General features: G+C 33.5%; 3 protein-coding genes across 6 annotated transcripts; all 3 read left to right on the forward strand.

The window, feature by feature from the left end:
* Positions 1-5,487: 5,487 nt before the first annotated feature.
* On the forward strand, positions 5,488-6,640 carry ERF1 (ethylene response factor 1). The gene has a single exon (XM_022295205.2). The coding sequence runs from the start codon at positions 5,622-5,624 to the stop codon at positions 6,276-6,278; it is 657 nt and encodes a 218-aa protein (XP_022150897.1). The 5' UTR covers positions 5,488-5,621; the 3' UTR covers positions 6,279-6,640.
* Positions 6,641-9,567: 2,927 nt separating this feature from the next.
* LOC111021930 (serine/threonine-protein phosphatase PP1 isozyme 3) lies at positions 9,568-12,618 on the forward strand. Of its 4 annotated transcripts, none has more exons than XM_088124277.1 (6): positions 9,568-10,020; positions 10,111-10,298; positions 11,333-11,892; positions 11,977-12,189; positions 12,298-12,344; positions 12,388-12,618. In XM_088124277.1, exons 2-5 carry the CDS (start codon positions 10,124-10,126, stop codon positions 12,319-12,321), a joined length of 972 nt encoding a protein of 323 aa, XP_087980403.1. In that variant the 5' UTR covers positions 9,568-10,020; positions 10,111-10,123; the 3' UTR covers positions 12,322-12,344; positions 12,388-12,618. The 4 variants fall into 4 exon arrangements, with proteins under 4 accessions (XP_087980403.1, XP_022154765.1, XP_087980402.1 ...); XM_088124276.1 differs by having other exon boundaries at positions 9,569-10,020; positions 11,977-12,195; XM_022299073.2 differs by having other exon boundaries at positions 12,298-12,618.
* Positions 12,619-16,697: 4,079 nt separating this feature from the next.
* Positions 16,698-19,450, forward strand: LOC111013732 (putative inorganic phosphate transporter 1-3). Its single transcript, XM_022288253.2, has 2 exons — positions 16,698-16,794; positions 17,455-19,450. Exon 2 carries the CDS (start codon positions 17,468-17,470, stop codon positions 19,076-19,078), a length of 1,611 nt encoding a protein of 536 aa, XP_022143945.2. The 5' UTR covers positions 16,698-16,794; positions 17,455-17,467; the 3' UTR covers positions 19,079-19,450.
* The last annotated feature ends 990 nt before the right edge of the window (positions 19,451-20,440 follow it).

Raw genomic sequence — 20,440 nt, forward strand, 5'->3', positions numbered from 1 at the left:
GAGTTGCTTTTATTAGTTAAGTTAGTGGGTAGGAATATTATGCAATAAATAATAATAATGAAGTTTTTTTTTTCTTGTTAAATCCACGTTGGTTGGGGTCATAAATAAAATTCAATTAAAATGTGAGAAAATGAAGCCAAAAAAATTAACCACATGCAATGTATCTTCTCCCCCATAGCGTCAGCCATCGTCATGGCTTCCTTCGCCTAACCTCCGTCTCTTTCAAACTCTTGTCACTCGCCTGGCCCATCTTTTTAGACCTTTTCTTATTCTTCACTCTTAAAAGAAATAAAATAATAATAAAAAATAGCTTAATTTCCATTTTTTAAAATTTATCATTTCTAAAACCAAAAGTAAAATACTAATAAGTTATACAAACAAACAATATTATTTCATTATAGAGATATTTGGGATATGAGAGATGCTGTTATCCTTGTTTGATTTTTTTGAGGTAATAAGCATAAAGATTAATATTGCACCAAATTAAAAATAGAGATTACTATACTTGAGAAACTTGATACTTAAATAAACTTAATTAGGTCCGATTCAAATTAAAATTTTATTTGAGATTTGAATCTATTTCATGTTTAAATATTATTGAAGATGATTGAGTATAGTCAATTCACATTTTTCAACCTAATATTTCTTAGTCTTTCATTTCACTATATGATCATGTAGAATTTATCACAAATAGTACCATTATAAATCTTGTCGGGATAGGTCTTTCTTTGTAGTTTTCTGCAATTTATACTCTATCGCTATCTTGTTGGTTTCTAAGATCTAAACTAAAAATTTTGTAAGAAATTTTATAACAAATTTAATTAGGTTTAGATTAGTCACCGTGAATATAAGTTAAGTAAATTAATACGGTGGGATGTGCATCTCACCTCACTTTTTTTTTCTTTTGTCCAATCAAATAGATAAAAGCTACATTTAAATAGAAAGTAATAATATATAGACGATGAAAATAATGATTGAAAAGGATGAAATTAATATAAAAGGAGGAAGAAGAAAAAAAGTCATGTTTGTGTTTGGACCAAATTTCCAACGGCTCCAAGCCATTCAAACTTTTCTTTTCCCCATAATATTCTATAATTTTCACCAAAAAAAAAAGACAAAAAAGAAAAGAAAAAATCAACTACTATGAACCTGTTTAACAACAATGATTGGTCCATTTTTTTTTTTTGTTCGTTGTAGTGATAGGGAACAGAAACATCCTCGCAGTTTCCTTTTATGTTTGTTGTTAATATATTTTCCTATTTCTTCTAGAATTTTCTTCCCCTCACTCTTGATGGAAGCTTCGTAGCAGAGCACCAAATTTTGGGATTTTAAAACCTACAGAATAAACCAAAGCTGGTCTCTCCCTTTATTAATTTTTATTTGCTACCAAATCTTTTCTTTTTACGCAACCCTCGATTTCAGAGACTCAACCCACCAATTCCAACCCCCTTTTTTTTTCAAATCTCTGCACTGTCGCTATTTGATTCCTCAACATAGCATATTCATATTTATTTTAAACCTTACACTAATCGTAAACTTCTTAAAAGATAATCATTCTTGTTATTGCTATGGTTGAGCCATAATTATGGTGACAGGTCAGCGAATTGTTTGATGCAGATTTTGAAGTCAACTCTAGTGGCATCTAAATGCAAAACCTTATATATTGGTGTAGTGTTCAATCCTACACTTTGAAGCTTAAGTAGAATGCAAAATATTGGATATATTTGAGAATGTGGAACTCTATTTTTTACACAAGGGGAGCATTGAGAACCTTAGCTCTATCATAACTATGGGTGTACCTGTCATTCAACAAATTTTTCACTGGCAATTCGAAGATCCTTTGACGATAGAATCGTCATTCTGTTTAATGTTAGCGGATTTTCTACCAGTTAGAATCTTCTTTGGGTCGGAACCAAGTTGAATTGTGTTCTTGTATGCATGAGTATTTATTCCTCGTTCTTGACATGTTTGAGCTAAGGTTTGGACACATACATGTCTTAATGAGGGGAGGTCACGTGTTTGCACTTGATTTCATCTCGTAATAACTAGTATTCAATCACCAATATTTTCTTATCTAATATTGTATTATTAGTCCGCTTATGAAACTCTAATAGGTGTGTCAGTTTTGTAATGCACATCATTTTTGAAATAATGAAAATTAACAGAAAATGACAATTAATTCAAATATTATAATAGATATTTAAGAGCCGTAGAAAGATCAATTATTCAATCTCCCAATCTCATAACTGTTAAACTAAAAAGATAAAAAAAAAAAAAAAGGCATTTAACAACTTCATGGATGTAAATAAACAAACATTAAATTTTAGAGATTAAAATAAAAATTTTGAAAGTTAATTAAAAAAATCCATGAACAACAAATGAGATTAAAATAATAAAATAAAATGCCGCCTTAAGCTCATGAAGATTTAGAAAACATATAACAAATAAGAAGGATATTAATTTAATCACTTGTGTAAGTTGAAGATCTAATTTGATTAGCTTAGCTAAATATAAGAATAAAGAATTGAAATTCCTAATTTTATAATAAAGTGAATGTTTACTTTTTGTATTAGTTTAAATAAAAGAAATAAAAGTATAAAATTGAGGGTTGAAGTCAAAGGTGTGGAGGATCGGGTGAGAGAATGTATTTCTCATTAGTCATTCACAAATCACAACCCCCAAATTTATATAATTTTTTTCTCTCCTCTTGTTTTGGCTCTCATTGAAAAAATCATCATTTTCCACTTCTTTAATTGAAGATAAGATTTGTTTCTCACAATGTTTTTCATTTTTTTATTCCCACCCAAGAGGGTAGGTTTTGTTTCTTCCCCTTTTATTTTTATTTTCTACCTTAATCCATGGGAGTGGCGTGAAATACCATTTTTGCCCTCAAATTTTAGAAAATGATGTGGCAATTATGGATGTTTATTAGAAGAAAGAAAAAAAAAAAAAAAAAGAAAAGAAGCCTTTAACTCTTTACCTGCCTCACCCCCAAAAAATTGTTGTGTTTTTTGTTTTCTGAATTTTCAGACCTCCGAGAATACACTTTTAGGTTTCATTTATCATTATTTTGCTTAAAATACCATGGAGGCAAAATTACAAAATTAACCTTATTTTTAAAACTTGAATGCTCTACCTAGGAATCAAAAACTACACGTCGTTGGATTTCAATGTCAGAAATGTCAAACTAAGACTGCTGACTTGACAACTTTAAAAAGACAAAAAAACCAGCAATCAAATCTTTTTGTCCCCTTTCACACAAGTAATGTAATGGCAGCAGCAGCACAAAGGGAAGAGATTTTAGCCGTCTGTTTTCAGCATATTTTTCTGAGATTCTTAGCTGAAAAGTCTTCTTTTTCTCCTTAATTCTTTTTTAATGGGGTAAAATGGTCATTTAGAATTTAAAGAATAAGAGAGAGATTATAGATTTTAGTTTGGTGAAACCGACGTGTCGTTTGCATGCGGAAAGAGCAGCCTTTCCGGGAAGCTTCGAACGAGGACTACATGTCGTAATCTAAAAATAGCAACACTAATCACTATACTGAACTGTCGAATTCCAGTATCCCTTATTTTGGGAAAGATGTGTTGAAATTCATTCAATTTCAGGCTCCCAACGAAAACTTTTATTGACCTTTTTCACCTCCCACAATTTTAACTTTTTCTAAACCAGGGGATCTGTATCTGGACTGAACTGGGGTATCAAAAGATTTAATTTTTGCAAATTGGATATCTTTTTTTTTTTTTTTTTTTTTTTTGGTGTGTGTGTGTGTGTGGGGGTTATTCGATAGTGATTTTGATAATTATTTTTGGAAGGAAAGTTATATTTTTTGAAATTCCAATCATGCCCAATAATTTTATCTTTTTGTTTTTAGGTCAGCTTGTAATTGCCTGGAAGCAGCGCCCATATGGGCGCTTTGTCAATACCACCATTTCAGATCAATCAAAATTTTAGATCTGTTTCATAATGTAAATTCGGTATTCGGGTACCCTTTAATTTGGGTAACTTCATTTTTTAATTATTTTTTACTTTTATATTAATAATTTCTTTTATACATCACGTGGGGTGGAGATCGAAGTCAAATTCTCTTAGTTTGAGATAAATATCAATTACGCGGAGCTCTGATAATACTTCTTTCAATTATTTGCCTCTTCCTCTTTCCCCTCATTGATGAAGTAATGTGATTTGGAATTTTCTGCCCCCCACAAAGACCTCTCTTTCTTTTCTTTTTTGAGATTTTTCTCTTCCCTATATTTATTTTTTTGGAAAGGCTCATCCCTATATTTAGAAGAGACCCAGTGATTGTTTATTCTAAGATTGTTAATGAGAGTGTGACTAAAATCTCGTATTAGTTAGAAAGTAGAATGAAATTTTAATTGGGTACATAATAGTGAACCTTCATAAATTTAATGGTGTAATTTTAACTAAGTTTTATAGATTGGGATGTTTTTCCTATGGTAAAGTGTGATAGAGAATTAATTAAAATGGAGTAATTTGGACTCAATATAAGAAAATCTTCAAGTAGAAATTAAAGCAAATGTAATAGTGCTTAGGCATTAAATGAACAATAATTAGACTAATAGGGAGATGGAAAATTGAGATTGTTGTACTAGTGATATCAATAATTATGCTTGTTTATACTATATATATATATATATATATATAAACACTACACATTTATGGTTCTAACAAATTCATAGGAAATACGTGAAAAAACTTTTAAGATATAAGACATGTATCAACTTGAATATGGTACAATTTGTTAATCAAAGCATAAGAGATACTTATTGTCATTGATTGAAGATGATCTTCCATTCTAAAACCATGAAATTAAAAAAAGAACCCGCTAAAGGTAAGAAACAACTCAAAATTATTGAGAATAATATAATAATAAATCACATGAATATTCTATAAAACTAAGTCTAAATTTTAAATAAAAAAATATACCCATATAAAACAATAAATTTTTAAAAAAATTAAAATTGTATGAGATAGTGAAAAAATAATTTAATAAAAAAAAGCGGGTAAAAAGAAAAAACAAAAACAGAATACGCTTGTGAAATTGGTAAATTGGGCTTTCATTTTCCCGCTCCACACTCTCATAAACCGCTGTTTAAGTACCAATCAGAATTGTCCACGAGAACAGGACAAAAATCATAGAGCCGTCACGTGATCGACACGTGGCTGGAAGATGTGCAGCTCGCTCCACTACTAACGGACAAAAAAAAATCCGCAATAACACGCTGACGTCAGCATAACTCCCCCCATTTGATACGGCGGCCATGCTTCCAATTCACGCATGTGTACAATTAATCTGCTCCTTCTCCAAACGACGAAAACATTATAAACCAATTCAGTGTGACATACTTTTTATCCCCCTAAATACCCTTTTTACCCTCAACACCACGCCCAATTCCCCTTTTACCCTTATCCATTTCCTCACTTTTTTTTTTTTACTTAAATATTCCGTATATATACCACCAAATGTGGGCTCGAATTTTCCTCCTCCAAACGACCTCCAAAACAGAGGAGCTTCAAAAACAGAGCTTCTCTTCCTCTTCTTCTTGTTGTTCTAAATTTCTAATTCTCAATTCCCAATCAGAATTCGATCTCCCTCAATTACATGGATTCCTCCGGCTTCTTCTCCCCGGCTTCCGATTTCTCATCAGAATCTTCCTTCGGTTCGCCAGAATCCTCCTTCATGAATTTGGACCACTATTTTCTCCCTTTCAACGAGAACGATTCGGAAGAAATGCTTCTCTACGAACTGATCTCGGAGGGGACTCAGGGGGGCGTTCGAGTGAAGGAAGAGGAAGTCGATTCCGTCGGCGAGGAGAGCCCCAAGAAGGAGAGATCTTACCGGGGCGTTCGCCGGCGGCCGTGGGGCAAATTTGCGGCGGAGATTAGAGATTCCACCCGACATGGAATCAGGGTCTGGTTGGGGACTTTCGACAGTGCTGAGGCAGCCGCTCTGGCCTACGATCAAGCCGCGTTTTCGATGAGGGGGGCCGCGGCAATTCTCAATTTTCCGGTGGACAGAGTTAGGGAGTCTCTGAAAGAAATGAACTGCAGCGGCGGCGGCGGCGGCGGCGGCGATGACGGCGGGTCTCCGGTGGTGGCGTTGAAAAGAAAACACTCCATCAGAAGGAAGGCCATAAGCAAAAAGAGCAAAGAAAGAGATGTGAGGATCCAAAATGTGGTGGTTTTGGAAGATTTAGGGGCAGAGTATTTGGAAGAACTTTTGGGCTCTTCTCAAAGTGGTAGCCCTTGTTCTTACTGAATTAAAAATCCTCTTTTTTATTTTTCTTTTTCTTTTTTTTTTTATTTGCGATTTTGGCTTTCCAGTTCACACCATCTAGGGATCTCTTAATTTCCTGTTAATATTTTTCCCCCCTCCATCTCTCCCTGTTTCACCAGACAAGAAAGAAGAAAAAGCTTCAAAATGTAAGAGCTTAGAGAAGATGATCATATTCTTCATCTTTTTTCTTTTTTTCTTCTTTGTCTTATTGTAAATTAGGAAAAAGAAAAAAGGTGAATTATCCTTGTAGTTCTGGATAGGCTCAATTCAAATCTCTGTGCCTGTGCGACAATTATTACACGAATGTTTCTCAAGGAATTTTAGACTTTTCCCTACGTGGGTCACACGTGTGTACTATAAAATTGACACCTCAATTATTATTTATATTACAAACAACTCTTAACATTTTAGAAGAATGTACGATTCCACTTTTTTTTTTAGGTCATAGTAAATTTGTTAACCCTAAAAACTGCAACAATCAACATTGATTTTTCTTTTTTGTCAATAAACAACATTGATAATTTAGGTAATTTATTATCTTTTTCATATTTTAGAGTAAAAACCCTCATACATTTTGATGCAACAATTTAATATCATGTTGTCTATTTAACCGTGAATATATATATATATATATATATATATATATATATATATATATATATATATATGTATATGTATATAGAGATTTCATATATCAATATTTTATACAAACTTAACACGTTTCCCATTTTTAACCAGAGAGATATTTAGATCACTTTTTTAAGTTTTAAAATTAATTTGTTTTTATTCAATTATCGGTACTTATATGCATCATATTCTAACAAGCCACAACTCATTAATAATGGATACAATAAAATGCAAAGAAAGGCACAATAGGTTTCTTTCGTACAACTGTGTTGAACAAAGTTATCCGTCTTTATCAAACAATGCAGTTTGCACTCTCATCCCATCCATCCCATCCGTCAAGTACAATTCTTTTTTTGTCTCTTATAAAATAAAAATACAGGTAAAACAAAGAAGATAATCATGATTAAACAAATTTTGCAAAAGACCCTACCATATTTGTAAAGTCAATCAAAAGTAAAGTAGCAGAGATTTATATTTAAAAATAGACAATATCATACTATTGTATTGAAGAGATACATGCGATCGTGATCGTGAGTTATAGTTGAGAGATTATCCACTTGGAAATTAGAAAAAAAAAAGATTATAAGCAGAATTTGAGGTTTGAATTCAAAGTTTAAGGAAGGTTCCAGCTTGCTTCGAATTTGAATTTCGTCCAAGGCTATGATCTACTTCTCGAGAATTTGATGAGAGAGAGAGAGAGAGAGAGAGAGAGAGAGAGAGAGAGAGAGAGAGAGAGAGAGAGAGAGATTTAAGAGATAAATATCACATGGGATAATTTAGATGATGATTTTGCGTGCTGCTTCTGATTTGTTGACTAATAACTATGAGCTTTCCACAACAAGAAGCAGAATCAAGATTGTCTTCCTTTTCCTTTTTATTTTTCTTTTTATCTTTTACTGTGTTTGAAATATACACACTTTGGGCAAATTGTCTTTTTTCTGTGATTCAGAATTTCAAGGCCACGAGAATGATAACTTTCCCATCTCTCTTTGCTTTTGCATTCGTGGCTCAAAGAATTCGGTTTGATGCTGGTATTTTCTCATTAAGTAATTTTTATTTTTAGGTTTTACTAATTTTTCTCTAACAGAATCTTGTATCTGTTATTTTCTACTTAATAGTACCACAGAAGTAAGGATCTTTCCTAACATCTTCCTACTAGTTGTTATTTACTTCTGCAACCAATATAAATAGTTAGATCGGACTAAAAAAAAAATTAAAATAAACATAAATGTGTAACTTAACCTACTATATGTCATAAATATAAATTAAATTACAAAAATATATGGTGCTGGATAGAAATATATACCAATTAGTACTGGTACTTTTCAAATTAGAAAATCAAAAAATGCTATTTATTTGTTAGTATATTTGTAGAGAAAAAGTTGGGAGTAAAGTTAAATGGGGATGAATATATATGGCTATATTTGTCAAGAAAAATTGAATACGTTAACTCTTCTTAGTGGATTAAGGCAAAATATTTACCCAAAAAGAACAACCCAACAAGAAATTGAAGAAGGGATTAGGTTTTGTCTGAATAAGAAAAATCAGAACCGTCCAATTCAATCACGTGGTTATTGAATGTTCAAGGTCAAACTTCAAAGTCCTGGTCAAAACTCCAACCGACGTAGTTGTTATATTATATTTATTCCACTGCTTTATGGAATTTATTTAGTATATATCCGGCGATTTATTCTTAAAAAATTACTCCAGAACATCGAGAAGAAATTTGTTTTCTTTTTTTCCCCATTTAATTCCTTACTATGGCGAGTTACTCTTAATATTTAAAATGTGATTATTTAGTCAATTTGCATTGATAAAATAAATATTATTATTTTTTATTTTCAAATATTTTTTTGAGATAATTTTATTTTCAAATAATATATCGACTAGGGTCCATATTTTTAACATTAAAAAAGATAAAAAAACGTTGTGTATAAAATGGTTATTAATGTATATTTTTTTTGGTTAAAATTTGCCAACAAAAAACGTCAATACATGATCATATTATTATTTTATTAACATATTTATACACTTAAACATGTCATTGACATTCTAATTGACAAATGAAATCTAATCCACTCATTAGTAAAATTGGATTTGCTTATTTACAAAATAGATTTCTTCCAAAGTGACACTGTGTCCAAGCATACATAATTTTTTTATGACCAACTTACAGAAACACGTAATTGAGAATTTTTTATATATTAAATATGAAATTAAGTTTTTCAAAAGAATTAAGGATAAATGTGAAGAGTACCTTTGCTAAAAAAAAAAAAAGGTAAAAAGTACCTAAAATATTAATCACCATTTGATATATTTATCAGTGAGAAAAACGTACAAATTTCTAAAAAAAAGAAAAAAGAAAAAAGAAAAAAATCCCGCAACATCGTGAACAAAATAGTCAGTATTGGAATGAGCCCCTCCTTTTCTACGTTAAGGCCCAGGAGCCCATTAAGAGTTGCCATTTAGGCCCACGTTTTACTGGGCCTAAGCCCAACCGCGGTGGGCTGAGTTTCCTACCAAAAGTAAGAGGTAGTACAAACCGAAAAAATGCAGCGTTTTATGAACTTGAAGATCTTGCAGATTTAAATAAATGTTAGTTTCTTTAGAATTTCCCGCTGATTTTTTGCAGTGGCAGTGAAATTGAAGGACGCCGTGTGCTGTGCTGAAGATGGAAGCGCCATTGTCGGTAGAAGAGTGCATACGAAGTTCTATGGGGTCCGCGAAGACCAAATTAGAGCCCCACTTTGGAAATCTTCTTCCTCAACTTTCATTCTTTAATTCCGTCCCCTGTTCCTTTTCTGTATCAGCATTTTCTTTTAGGGTTTTTCTCCCAACTCCACTCAATCTTCTTCCAATGGAATATATTCTTCTTTTCCCCCAATTGATCTGCCACCATTCTTTTCTAGATCGCCAAGTGAGAAGCCAAATGGGCAAAAGGAAAAAGAAAGATAAAGCAACAGTTGATGTTCCATTTTGCTTGGTTTTCAAACCCCCTTCTCTCTCATCTCCAATTCTCCTTCTCCTCTTTTTGTTTGCGCAAGTCATGCTACTTTCTCTAATCAAGAACCAGCAGCAGCAGGCGCAGAAGATCGGAGTACGTCGCCTTTATTCTGCGTTTTCTTTTCCTTTACTACTGCTAGCTCGCACGATCTTAAAGATAATTTTTTTTTTTTTCGAATTGAAGGAGGAACACTAAGATGGAATCTGCTACTCTTAATAGAATAATCAATAAATTGCTTGAGGTCGGGAGCAAATCGGGGAAGCAGGTGCCGCTTTCTGAGACTGAAACTACTCAGCTATGCTTGTCCTCGAGGGATATTTTCTTGAGGCAACCGAATCTCTTGGAAATTGAAGCACCAATCTATATATGCGGTTTCTCCTTTACCCTTGCTCTTTCTTTGATCATAAATCGTTTTCTTGGAGATTGATTTGTTATGTTTTTTGTTTGGATTAGACTTCATATAGCTATCGTCTGACTGTTATCTGGTTGCCTTGTCTGGAAAGTAAACTGCGTTTGACATGAAAAACATGAGATGAACTAGTTAAACATGCTTATTACTTGTTGTAGAGCTGTCAAGTGCTGCAAAACCTTTTCTAAGAAAGCATGCTGCAGAAAGTGTCATAGATGGATCTAAGTTGATTAGAAATTGAGATGGCATTGCTTTACTATTTATGAATGAATTTATTGAAGAAAGTTGTTGGTTGCTTCATGTGAGCGCAGCTTCAAGCTATGAGTCTACTAGTGAGAACCATTGGAATGGAACCTGTTAACCATGGAGAAATAAACAGCACTTAAAATATATGAGCTGTAATATTTTCCCAACGGTACTAAATTTGTAGAATTGTTTTCACCTTATTTGAAGATAGGAAGAGGTTGGGAAGTTTTGTGTGTTAACTTACTGCTTGCGCTCGGTCATGGCTAGGTTTTCTTCTCCTCCAATGAAAGAAAAGGTGGAAATACTTTCATTTCTTCACAATATAACAGACCTGGGGAGAGACACTGAGAAGGGGGAATACGCATTCCTGTTGACTGAGCACGCCGTTCAACTAAAACCTGCGCCTCTGAAATTGTAGTCGGTTGAGAGAACTCATGGATGGATGGGGATTTGGGGTTAATACTTAAATATGAAGAAATGAATCAAATGATAAAAGAATTCTTTCATGTTCAAGAAAATATTCCCTAGGCCTTACATCCTCCTTGGTTCCTTTATTCTGTCTCCTATACTATTGATTGTTGTTACTCAACTTGTTAACACCAAGAGAAAATTTAACCCCTGCTGGTTTCAGGCTTAGTTTGTGCTTCCAAGGAAATGAAATCAGTCTTTTTCTCTTCTACTTCATTTTTTAGTTGTTGAAAGTTGTTCATTCTGTATGTATGACAGAAATTTTGTTTTCGTGCCACCCAGGGGATATCCATGGCCAGTATTCTGATCTTCTAAGGCTTCTGGAATATGGTGGATTACCTCCTCAATCAAACTACTTATTCTTGGGGGACTATGTTGATCGTGGAAAGCAGAGCTTAGAAACAATTTGCCTCCTCCTCGCATATAAAATAAAATATCCTGAAAACTTTTTCCTTTTGAGGGGCAACCATGAATGTGCATCTGTAAACCGAATCTACGGGTTTTATGATGAATGTAAACGGAGGTTCAACGTTAAACTCTGGAAAGTATTCACAAACTGTTTCAACTGTTTACCTGTGGCTGCTCTGATTGATGAGAGGATACTCTGTATGCACGGCGGGCTGTCTCCTCACCTCGACAAGTTGGATCAAATTAGAAATTCAAAGCGTCCTACTGATGTTCCAGAAAGTGGTTTGCTGTGTGATCTTCTCTGGTCCGACCCAAGTCTAGATGCACGGGGCTGGGGGCCCAATGATAGAGGGGTTTCATACACCTTTGGTGCAGATCGAGTAATCGAGTTTCTTCGGAAGCATGATCTCGATTTGATTTGTAGAGCTCACCAGGTTTTAACATGTTTTCTTTAAATGAACTCCATGGCCTGCACGATGCAGACACTTACACTGAAAACCTACTATTCCGATATGCAGGTCGTGGAGGACGGGTACGAGTTTTTTGCAAATAGAAAGCTTGTAACGATATTTTCTGCTCCCAACTACTGCGGAGAGTTTGACAATGCCGGTGCAATGATGCACGTGGATGAAAACTTAATGTGTTCTTTCCAAATACTAAAACCTGCTGAGAAGAAGCCAAAGTTTGGGTTTGGCAGCATATCGTCTGGAAGGCTTGGCGGTCCTGCAAAGGTAAAGGTACGTCCATTTTCAAATGGGATCTAAGTTTAAAAAGAAATGATCATGTGTGAATAAGCTTATAGAATCTGTAATGCTTTCTTTGTGTTGTGCTGTTTGCAGTCGTTTCTTGGTGCGATTGGGTGAAACTTCCACCATTTTGTGTTCCAGAGATAGAGATAGTTTACTTTGTGGGATGATTTTTGATCTGCTGAGGTTTCAGAAGGCTGTCCAAACTTCTTCTTCCAATTGTGTAAAGTGAGTTTCGTGATGTATTCTAATGTAATGACTAGTGAGGATGAATATGTTTTGTTATCTACACTGAAATATATCATCTCATACGGCTTTTCTCCTCAATGTAACAACAAACACTATGTACTTATTTAGAAACGGATCCTTTTTTCATATATATATATATGTATATGTATATTTATTTTATGTCAAGTGGTGGAGTAAAACTTAATTTTCCATTTTAATTAGTATTCACATAATCATTCAGGAGGGAGATGAGAGTGAATTTGTGTTTATAAAGTAGATACTAAAACCAACACCTAACTGTTCATCAGCCAGTCGCCTATCTTACTATTACTAAAAATTTCATAACTATATATATATATCACTTGTTTTTCTCCCAGGGTGGTCAACAAGAAATTAATACTAATTGGTAAATACCTAAGTAATATTGTATTACAAGAGAACGTAGAAAGTGATGAGATAATATTTATTAAGAGAAAATAGAGAGTGAAAATTATATATAAATGACCTGAGATATCGAATAAAGTTAAATAATTATGAAAATTTCATTTACGCAGTTGAATTTTACAATTCAAAAAGCTAATTTTACACAAGTAGTTAAAGGGTTCTTTTTTTAATTGGGTTAATATGAATATGTACTAATCCATCTACTAATTTTATGGCATAAGATAGGAATAATCTAATTTTATTACTTTTATAATTAAAGTTTAGTTAGAGAGAGAAAAAGGAAAAGAATAAAGATTGCTCAAAAATGTCTTCGAAAGAGATATCGACAATGACTCGGGAGATAAAATGAATATATTAGTGCATACAAATATTGAAATTGGAAGCTCAATTATTTACTTCAGATTATTTTTTAGACGTAGAAATTTGACTTTTTTTCGGCATATTGTTATTAAGTTGAAAATTTTAGATATGAAAACGATTTTTCAAATTGCAGACGCAATTCAATTGCTTTTTACACGATAAACTCGTATTAAAAAACTGCGTGTGTACATATATATATTATATCTCAAGTATAATTATAAAAAAACGATCTCAATTATGTAATTGAAGATTAATATTCGAACCCACAGTTTTTTTTCCAATAAAAAATAATACGCTTTGTAGAATATGTTTATTTTATCACTGGAAGAATAATATAAGTCGTTGACTTTTGTCCAAAAAATACAAAACAAAAGTTGTTGAGATACAAACTATCTACATTGATTAATCTTACAAGGTTCTATATGTTGAAATGAAACATGGAGCACAAAATCTTATGAAAAAATATATATTCAAATATCAATAAAATGCATAAATAAAAGATTACAGATAAACATTCACTATTTTTAATTAAATTGAAAAATTATTAATATTATTATTATTATTATTATTATTATTATGTTATACTTTTAATATTTTTCAATACTATGAAAATATTAATTGAAATATCCATAAAAATATATACAGGCTTAAAGGTGATAAAAATTTTAGTACCATAGCAATACCATATATTACCATATTCATAAATTAATTTTATTTTTATAAATAATTTTTTTTAGTGTTAATACATCTCCCGATATTAACGTGATAAATATAAATGAGACGAGGATCAATATTTTTCTACTTAAATGCGGTGATTTTGACTCCACATGATGGCGCAAAGTTGCTTTCGGTGTACTATTTCACACATACAACCATATGACATAACCACCGATCTCTAGATTGTAGAGGCTTATTAACCGTAGATTTAGAAAATACTTTTTTTTTAGTGCTTTGTTTTATGTTATCTTTTTAAATAACAAAATTAAATACTTTTTTTTATATTATTGTTGCAAAAATTAATATATATATTTATATATATTTTTGTAACCTTGTCTGTTAAATAAATGTCACACTTTCTTTGTTTTTTTTTTTCCGTATTTATTTGGACAAGAAGAATACACTATGAATGAAAAATGATTGATCAAAAGTCTTTTTCTCTAAAAGAAAAATGAAATTTAAGCCCCAAAGCACCTTTTTATTTTGCTGCCTTTCTCATATCTAATCTACAACTTGCAGCCTATTTCACAATCTTTTTTCTTTTTTTTTCAAATGAGGTTTAATATTAATATGTAATTTACCAATTTAGTAGAGTTCGCAGGATTCATTTCATATCTACTTTACAATTCATTCAATTTGTAAATTTTGTTAATAATATTATACTATTTTTAAGTATTATATTTTCGTATAAATATCAAAAAGATTTTTGACACCAAACAAAATTTTAAATTAAAAAAGAAAAGTTAAATTATAGTCTTTACCGTACCCTCTGAATTATAATTATGCATTTATGTGCCTGATACTTTAAAATATATTCTTTTTAACCCTTTTTTAACTTGAAAATCACTATTTTATTGCAACTCTGTTAGATGGAAAATATATATAAAATTCAAGGCAATACCCATTTCTTATTTAAGGCGAAATCAAAACCACTTGGTTTAATTAAGACTATGAAAATATGCATATATAGATGTCACTTTATACTTTTTGTCAACTTTTGGTTGCAGGTTGAATTTAGAAGTTCAAAAGGGTATATTTGAAAATTTAAAAATGTTAAAAATAAAAATAAAATTCCTAATTATATAGTGATATAGGCAAAACTATGATTTTTAGCATTATTATTGAATTTGGTTAATTTGGATTTAAAAAGAAAAGTAAGTTATGTTAATTTTGCCAATGCTAATCCAAATTGTTTATTGATACAGGAATCCAAACAATTTGGGTTAGATTGATGAAAATTTGTGTGTTATCAACAAGTTTTTAAAACCCACCTAACAAGAGGGCTTCTAAATTCAATGTCACAAGTAAAATATAATTATTATCATAATTGAATAATGTATTTCGAATTTTTTAATTTGTTATTTTTCTGAGAATGTCAATGACTGTGAGCTTGAGGAGCCGCACATGATGCATGAGTGATGGAGGGACAAAAATGTCAACCCCCTGAGTTTCATTTTATATATAAAGGAAATATTTTAAAGCACATGCAGATAAGGTCAACGGCATTAAGTTTATAAAATAATAGTTTATATTTTTTTGGATTAATCAAATACAAATGCGTACAATAAAAAATAACAAAAAGGGCTGATAAGCCTATAAACATTTCAGAATTAACAGTTTAGTTATTTTACACTAATTAGTAATTTTAATTTTTTCTAATACAATAGTTTTATCATTAAAAAAATTATGAATTTGACTCTCTCTCTCTCTCTTCTTTTGTATCCATAGTGTGTAATTTAAAAGATGGAAGTGGCGTCATTAAATTTCTGCCTAATGGTTAATATTAATATATGATAAAAACATGGTTAAATAACTCATTTGGTCAAGTAACAATTTAGCCTCTGTATTTTAAAATTTGTTAAAATTTGATTAGATTTAATGGAAGTATGACGTAGCTTTGTAGCAAATTAAATAGCCAACTAAGCGGGTTGGTTCAATATCGGACCGGTTTAATTTAAATTGGTTTAAAACTAAAAATAATAATTATAAAAAGAAAAATGTCTTCTTTTCGCGACTTCTTCCCATCCATAGTTGGAAAACTCCAACCACGTCTGACTCCGGGCAGTCTCTACTAGGTATCTCTACCGTGGCGATATCGTACCTCGACCGCACCTTTGTGTTGTTCAACTTGGCCGACTAGCAATTCTAAGAAATCTCGAAGTCGAAATTGGGGAGCTTGAGCAGATGCAATTTCCATTGATTCTTGATGGGTCTCTCACCGCTACGGCCCACTGAAACTATGGGAACATGAAGATATGAGTGGTGAAAGAACAAGGGTGGGTAAAGAAGTACCGGTAAAGAAAGACAAGAAATAAGAAACGAGGACGAAAGGGAGCTTAAATAATCATAATGGTTTCATCAAATCCCTAGGTTGAGACGATGTTGGTATGGTTTGAATCCTGCGAATTAATTTTGCAGATTTTCCAATTAGTCTGTGATTTAAAACGAACATTTTGTTCCAAAAAATTGAACATTTTGATACATATTCGGGACAAATTTAATTAGTATTACATTAAAATAATTGGTAATGGTATGCACTTCGAAATTTGCCAACTGCCAGTGCCAGCTCTAGAGAGAGTGTATATATATGATAATTAATTAGAAAAAAGTAATACATGGCAAGAATCTGATTAAAATTTTCAATTAATCAATCTAACATTATATTTTAATCCTAAATTTAGAGGGAGAGACATTTAAATAGAGAAACTAGTTGGGTATATGCTAATTAGATCCTCAAATGATTCTCCAATTTCAAGAACTCAATTTCTATATAAACTAATTCAAATCCAAAATCTCTTTGCCTTACACATCTTCTCCTCCCCATCGCCAAAAGTCCACTCGGTAATCTCTCTCTCTCTCTCTCTCTCTCTAGCATTCAACCAAGTGTTGCCTTTCTATTGAATTTCAATCGCTAAATGTGTTTTAGTCCTTAATTTCTTTGTGTTTTAAAATTCAGTGCCAGCTCTTATTTTTAACTTTTTCGTTGATATATATTAAAATTTGTTCATAGTATATTTATATCGCATAATAATTTGTATAAATTTGGGGAAAGAAAAAAGGACATTTTTTGTGATCACCGAATGAGGGTATAGTTAGAAAGAGAAAAAAAAACAATATTGAAATACTTTTCTTTTCTTTTTTTTTTTAAAAAAAAGAAAAGAGATATTTCTTTTTTTTTTCACATTTCTCTCTCTTATCACCACTGAAACTTCTTAAACTAAAAAAAAGAAATTATAGAAAGAAAAAATATGTGAAAAAGAAAAAGTCAAAATTTCTGTCAAATTCTTAAAAGTTCAAAAGAAATTGGAAAATTTTTCTAAGTTAAAATTATCGTTAATCAATTTTAACATTCAATGAATGGTATAATTAAAAATTGTTAAAACAGAACACTTTTTAAACTAGGGGATCATATTGAAAAAACATCTGGATAGTAAAACTTAAATTTAGTATATATTTTTTTAATTAATTAACTAAAGCTTTTGTAATAATTTGCGTAAGCAGATAAAATTTGAAAATGACGCAACAACTGGGAGTGCTGAGTGCACTGGATGTGGCGAAGACTCAATGGTACCATTTCACGGCCATCATCATCGCCGGAATGGGTTTCTTCACCGACGCCTACGATCTCTTCTGCATCGCCGTAGTCTCCCGATTACTCGGCCGCATATACTACTACTCCCCGGGCTCCGCCAGGCCGGGCTCTCTTCCGCCCAACGTCTCTGCCGCCGTCAGCGGCGTTGCCCTCTGCGGCACTCTCTCCGGCCAGCTCTTCTTCGGCTGGCTCGGCGACAAGATGGGCCGGAAGAAGGTCTACGGCATAACGCTGATTCTGATGGTCCTCTGCTCCCTCGCCTCCGGCCTCAGCTTCGGCCATTCCGCCAAAGCAACCATGACCACGCTCTGCCTCTTCCGATTCTGGCTCGGCTTCGGCATCGGCGGCGATTACCCACTCTCCGCCACCATCATGTCCGAATACGCCAACAAGAAAACCCGCGGCGCGTTTATCGCCGCCGTCTTTGCAATGCAAGGATTCGGGATCCTGGCCGGCGGGATCGTCGCTTTGATCGTTTCGGCAGCGTTCAACAACAGATTCTCGGCGCCGTCGTACGAGATGGACCCCGTGGGCTCAACCGTGCCGGAGGCCGATTACGTGTGGCGCGTGGTCCTAATGTTCGGCGCCATCCCCGCCGGTATGACCTACTACTGGCGGATGAAGATGCCGGAAACCGCCCGCTACACCGCCCTGGTGGCGAAGAACGCGAAACAAGCCGCGGCCGACATGTCGAAAGTCCTCCAAGTGGAGCTGCAGGCGGAAGAGGAGAAGTTGGAGAAAATAGTGGCGACGGACAAAAACAATTTCGGGCTATTTTCGAAGCAGTTCCTGAGGCGCCACGGGCTCCACTTGCTGGGGACGACAAGCACGTGGTTCCTTCTGGACATCGCATTCTACAGCCAGAATCTGTTCCAGAAGGATATCTTCACGGCCATTGGGTGGCTCCCACCGGCCAAGACCATGAGCGCTCTCGAGGAGTGCTTCCGGATCGCAAAAGCCCAAACGCTGATTGCTCTGTGTGGGACGGTGCCCGGGTATTGGTTCACCGTCGCGCTAATTGACATCATTGGCAGATTCACCATTCAGTTAGTTGGGTTCATCATGATGACTATTTTCATGTTTGCCCTCGCCTTTCCCTACCACCATTGGACTATGAAGGAGAATCGAATTGGGTTCCTCGTCATGTACTCATTGACGTTTTTCTTCGCCAATTTTGGGCCCAATTCCACCACTTTCATTGTTCCCGCCGAGATCTTCCCGGCCAGGCTCAGGTCTACTTGCCACGGGATTTCCGCCGCCGCCGGGAAGGCCGGAGCCATCGTCGGGGCATTCGGGTTTTTGTACGCCGCGCAAAATTCCGACCCGTCCAAGACGGACCCGGGTTACCCACCGGGTTTCGGCGTCAAGAACTCGCTTATTACGCTCGGTTGCATCAATTTCCTCGGTGCTTTGCTCACGTTGTTGGTGCCGGAGCCCAAAGGAAAATCGCTGGAGGAGTTGACCGGCGAGAATGAGATTGAGGAAGACGGCGCCGCCGTGGAACATCAGACCAATAGGACAGTGCCGGTGTGATTAGATTAAGGGTATGAAAAGTGAAACGATTCGTTTCGTCACATTTTGTGGAAATTATTAATATGTAATTTTGGATTTTGCATGCGTCTCGTCCTGTGAATTGTGATATGATTTTGGTTTCTTCTGTATTTCGTTTGTTTCTGTTGTACTTGTCTTGTACTTAACCTTTTTATTTTTACGTAATTTTTCTTTACAAAATATGACTTTTTTGTGTTGCCCTTTTTGGCCTTCTTAGTCCAATAAATATGGGATGTGGGTATTCCAGTCTCCAATCAGATATATATGTATCTTTAGAGCTGTACTCATTGGATATTTCCAAAAGTGACATAAATTCGAAGGTGTAAATGAAATATATTTGTTTTCTTTTTTAAACATACTATTCTAATATTTTCTAACAACACTCAATATAGCAAATTACTTCAGTGCCTTCAATTATTTTTAATTAAAGTTGATGCTTTCATTCTTTTTCACCCGTCTTCCTCTCTCACTCACTCTCCCTCCAATGGTGTGGATGGCAAACGAAGATCCCGTCCCTCATTGACAGTCTCTTCTCTCGCATCTTGCCCAGTTGTAGTTCGTATTAGATGGAGTATACAAGAAGATGGAGAAGAAAAGTAATGAAAAAAAAAAAAGAGAGAGAGGAAAATTATGCATTATTGCATAGGAAGAAATAAACGAGGGAAGAAAAGGTAATTTTACGGAATGTTAACTCAACCAAAAATTAGAATAACAAGTTTTTCAAAACACGGTCATATCTCATCTACCCAGCTAAATGACAGTTTTTTTTTTTTGTTTTTTTTATTAATGATTCATTTAGAAAAATTGTTTCCTGCAGACCAAGATTCTGGTATGCTTTTTGAAAATATGATTCAGACAAGAAAAATACTTACCCACACATCATTAATATTTGTTTTTATTGACTTTTGAGGTGGCATATTTTTCTCTACTAAAAATTATATAGAATTCTCACTTGTATATTAAATGCGATAGAAATAAATAAATATAAATACATTGCGTTAGAAAGCCAGTAAAATATTTTACTAATCGGTGTGGATAAATATTGTTGTTTTAAGAATTGGTATCAAATGATTTATTATAAATATTTAAAATCAATATTAAAATAATTTCTAATTCTTACACCGACAGCCTTAGTCATGTAAGCAGCTCTAGCCTTGTAAGCTCACGCCTAACAGTGAAAATTTTTTACACCATTATTTTAGAAAAATAAATGTTTTATTTATTCTAATAAACACGTCAAACCAAAATATTTTTTTGATAAATTTAAAAGAGAATGATGTTATTTCCTATTGTTCTGTATGAATTAGAAAACAAATATATACTTATTAAAATTACCTTTCTAAA

This window comes from Momordica charantia (assembly GCF_013281855.1).
Source record: "Momordica charantia cultivar OHB3-1 chromosome 5 unlocalized genomic scaffold, Mcharantia_2.0 BLBB01000005.1, whole genome shotgun sequence".
NCBI classification, from domain to species: domain Eukaryota; kingdom Viridiplantae; phylum Streptophyta; class Magnoliopsida; order Cucurbitales; family Cucurbitaceae; genus Momordica; species Momordica charantia.

Bases quoted from the DNA above. Each gene is read 5' to 3' on its own strand.
- LOC111021930 (XM_022299065.2), top strand. From the start codon at position 10,124: ATGGAATCTGCTACTCTTAATAGAATAATCAATAAATTGCTTGAGGTC. The intron at 10,299-11,332 runs GTTTCTCCTTTA...CGTGCCACCCAG, and splicing joins AGCACCAATCTATATATGCG to GGGATATCCATGGCCAGTAT. The intron at 11,893-11,976 runs GTTTTAACATGT...TCCGATATGCAG, and splicing joins TGATTTGTAGAGCTCACCAG to GTCGTGGAGGACGGGTACGA.
- LOC111013732 (XM_022288253.2), top strand. From the start codon at position 17,468: ATGACGCAACAACTGGGAGTGCTGAGTGCACTGGATGTGGCGAAGACT.
- ERF1 (XM_022295205.2), top strand. From the start codon at position 5,622: ATGGATTCCTCCGGCTTCTTCTCCCCGGCTTCCGATTTCTCATCAGAA.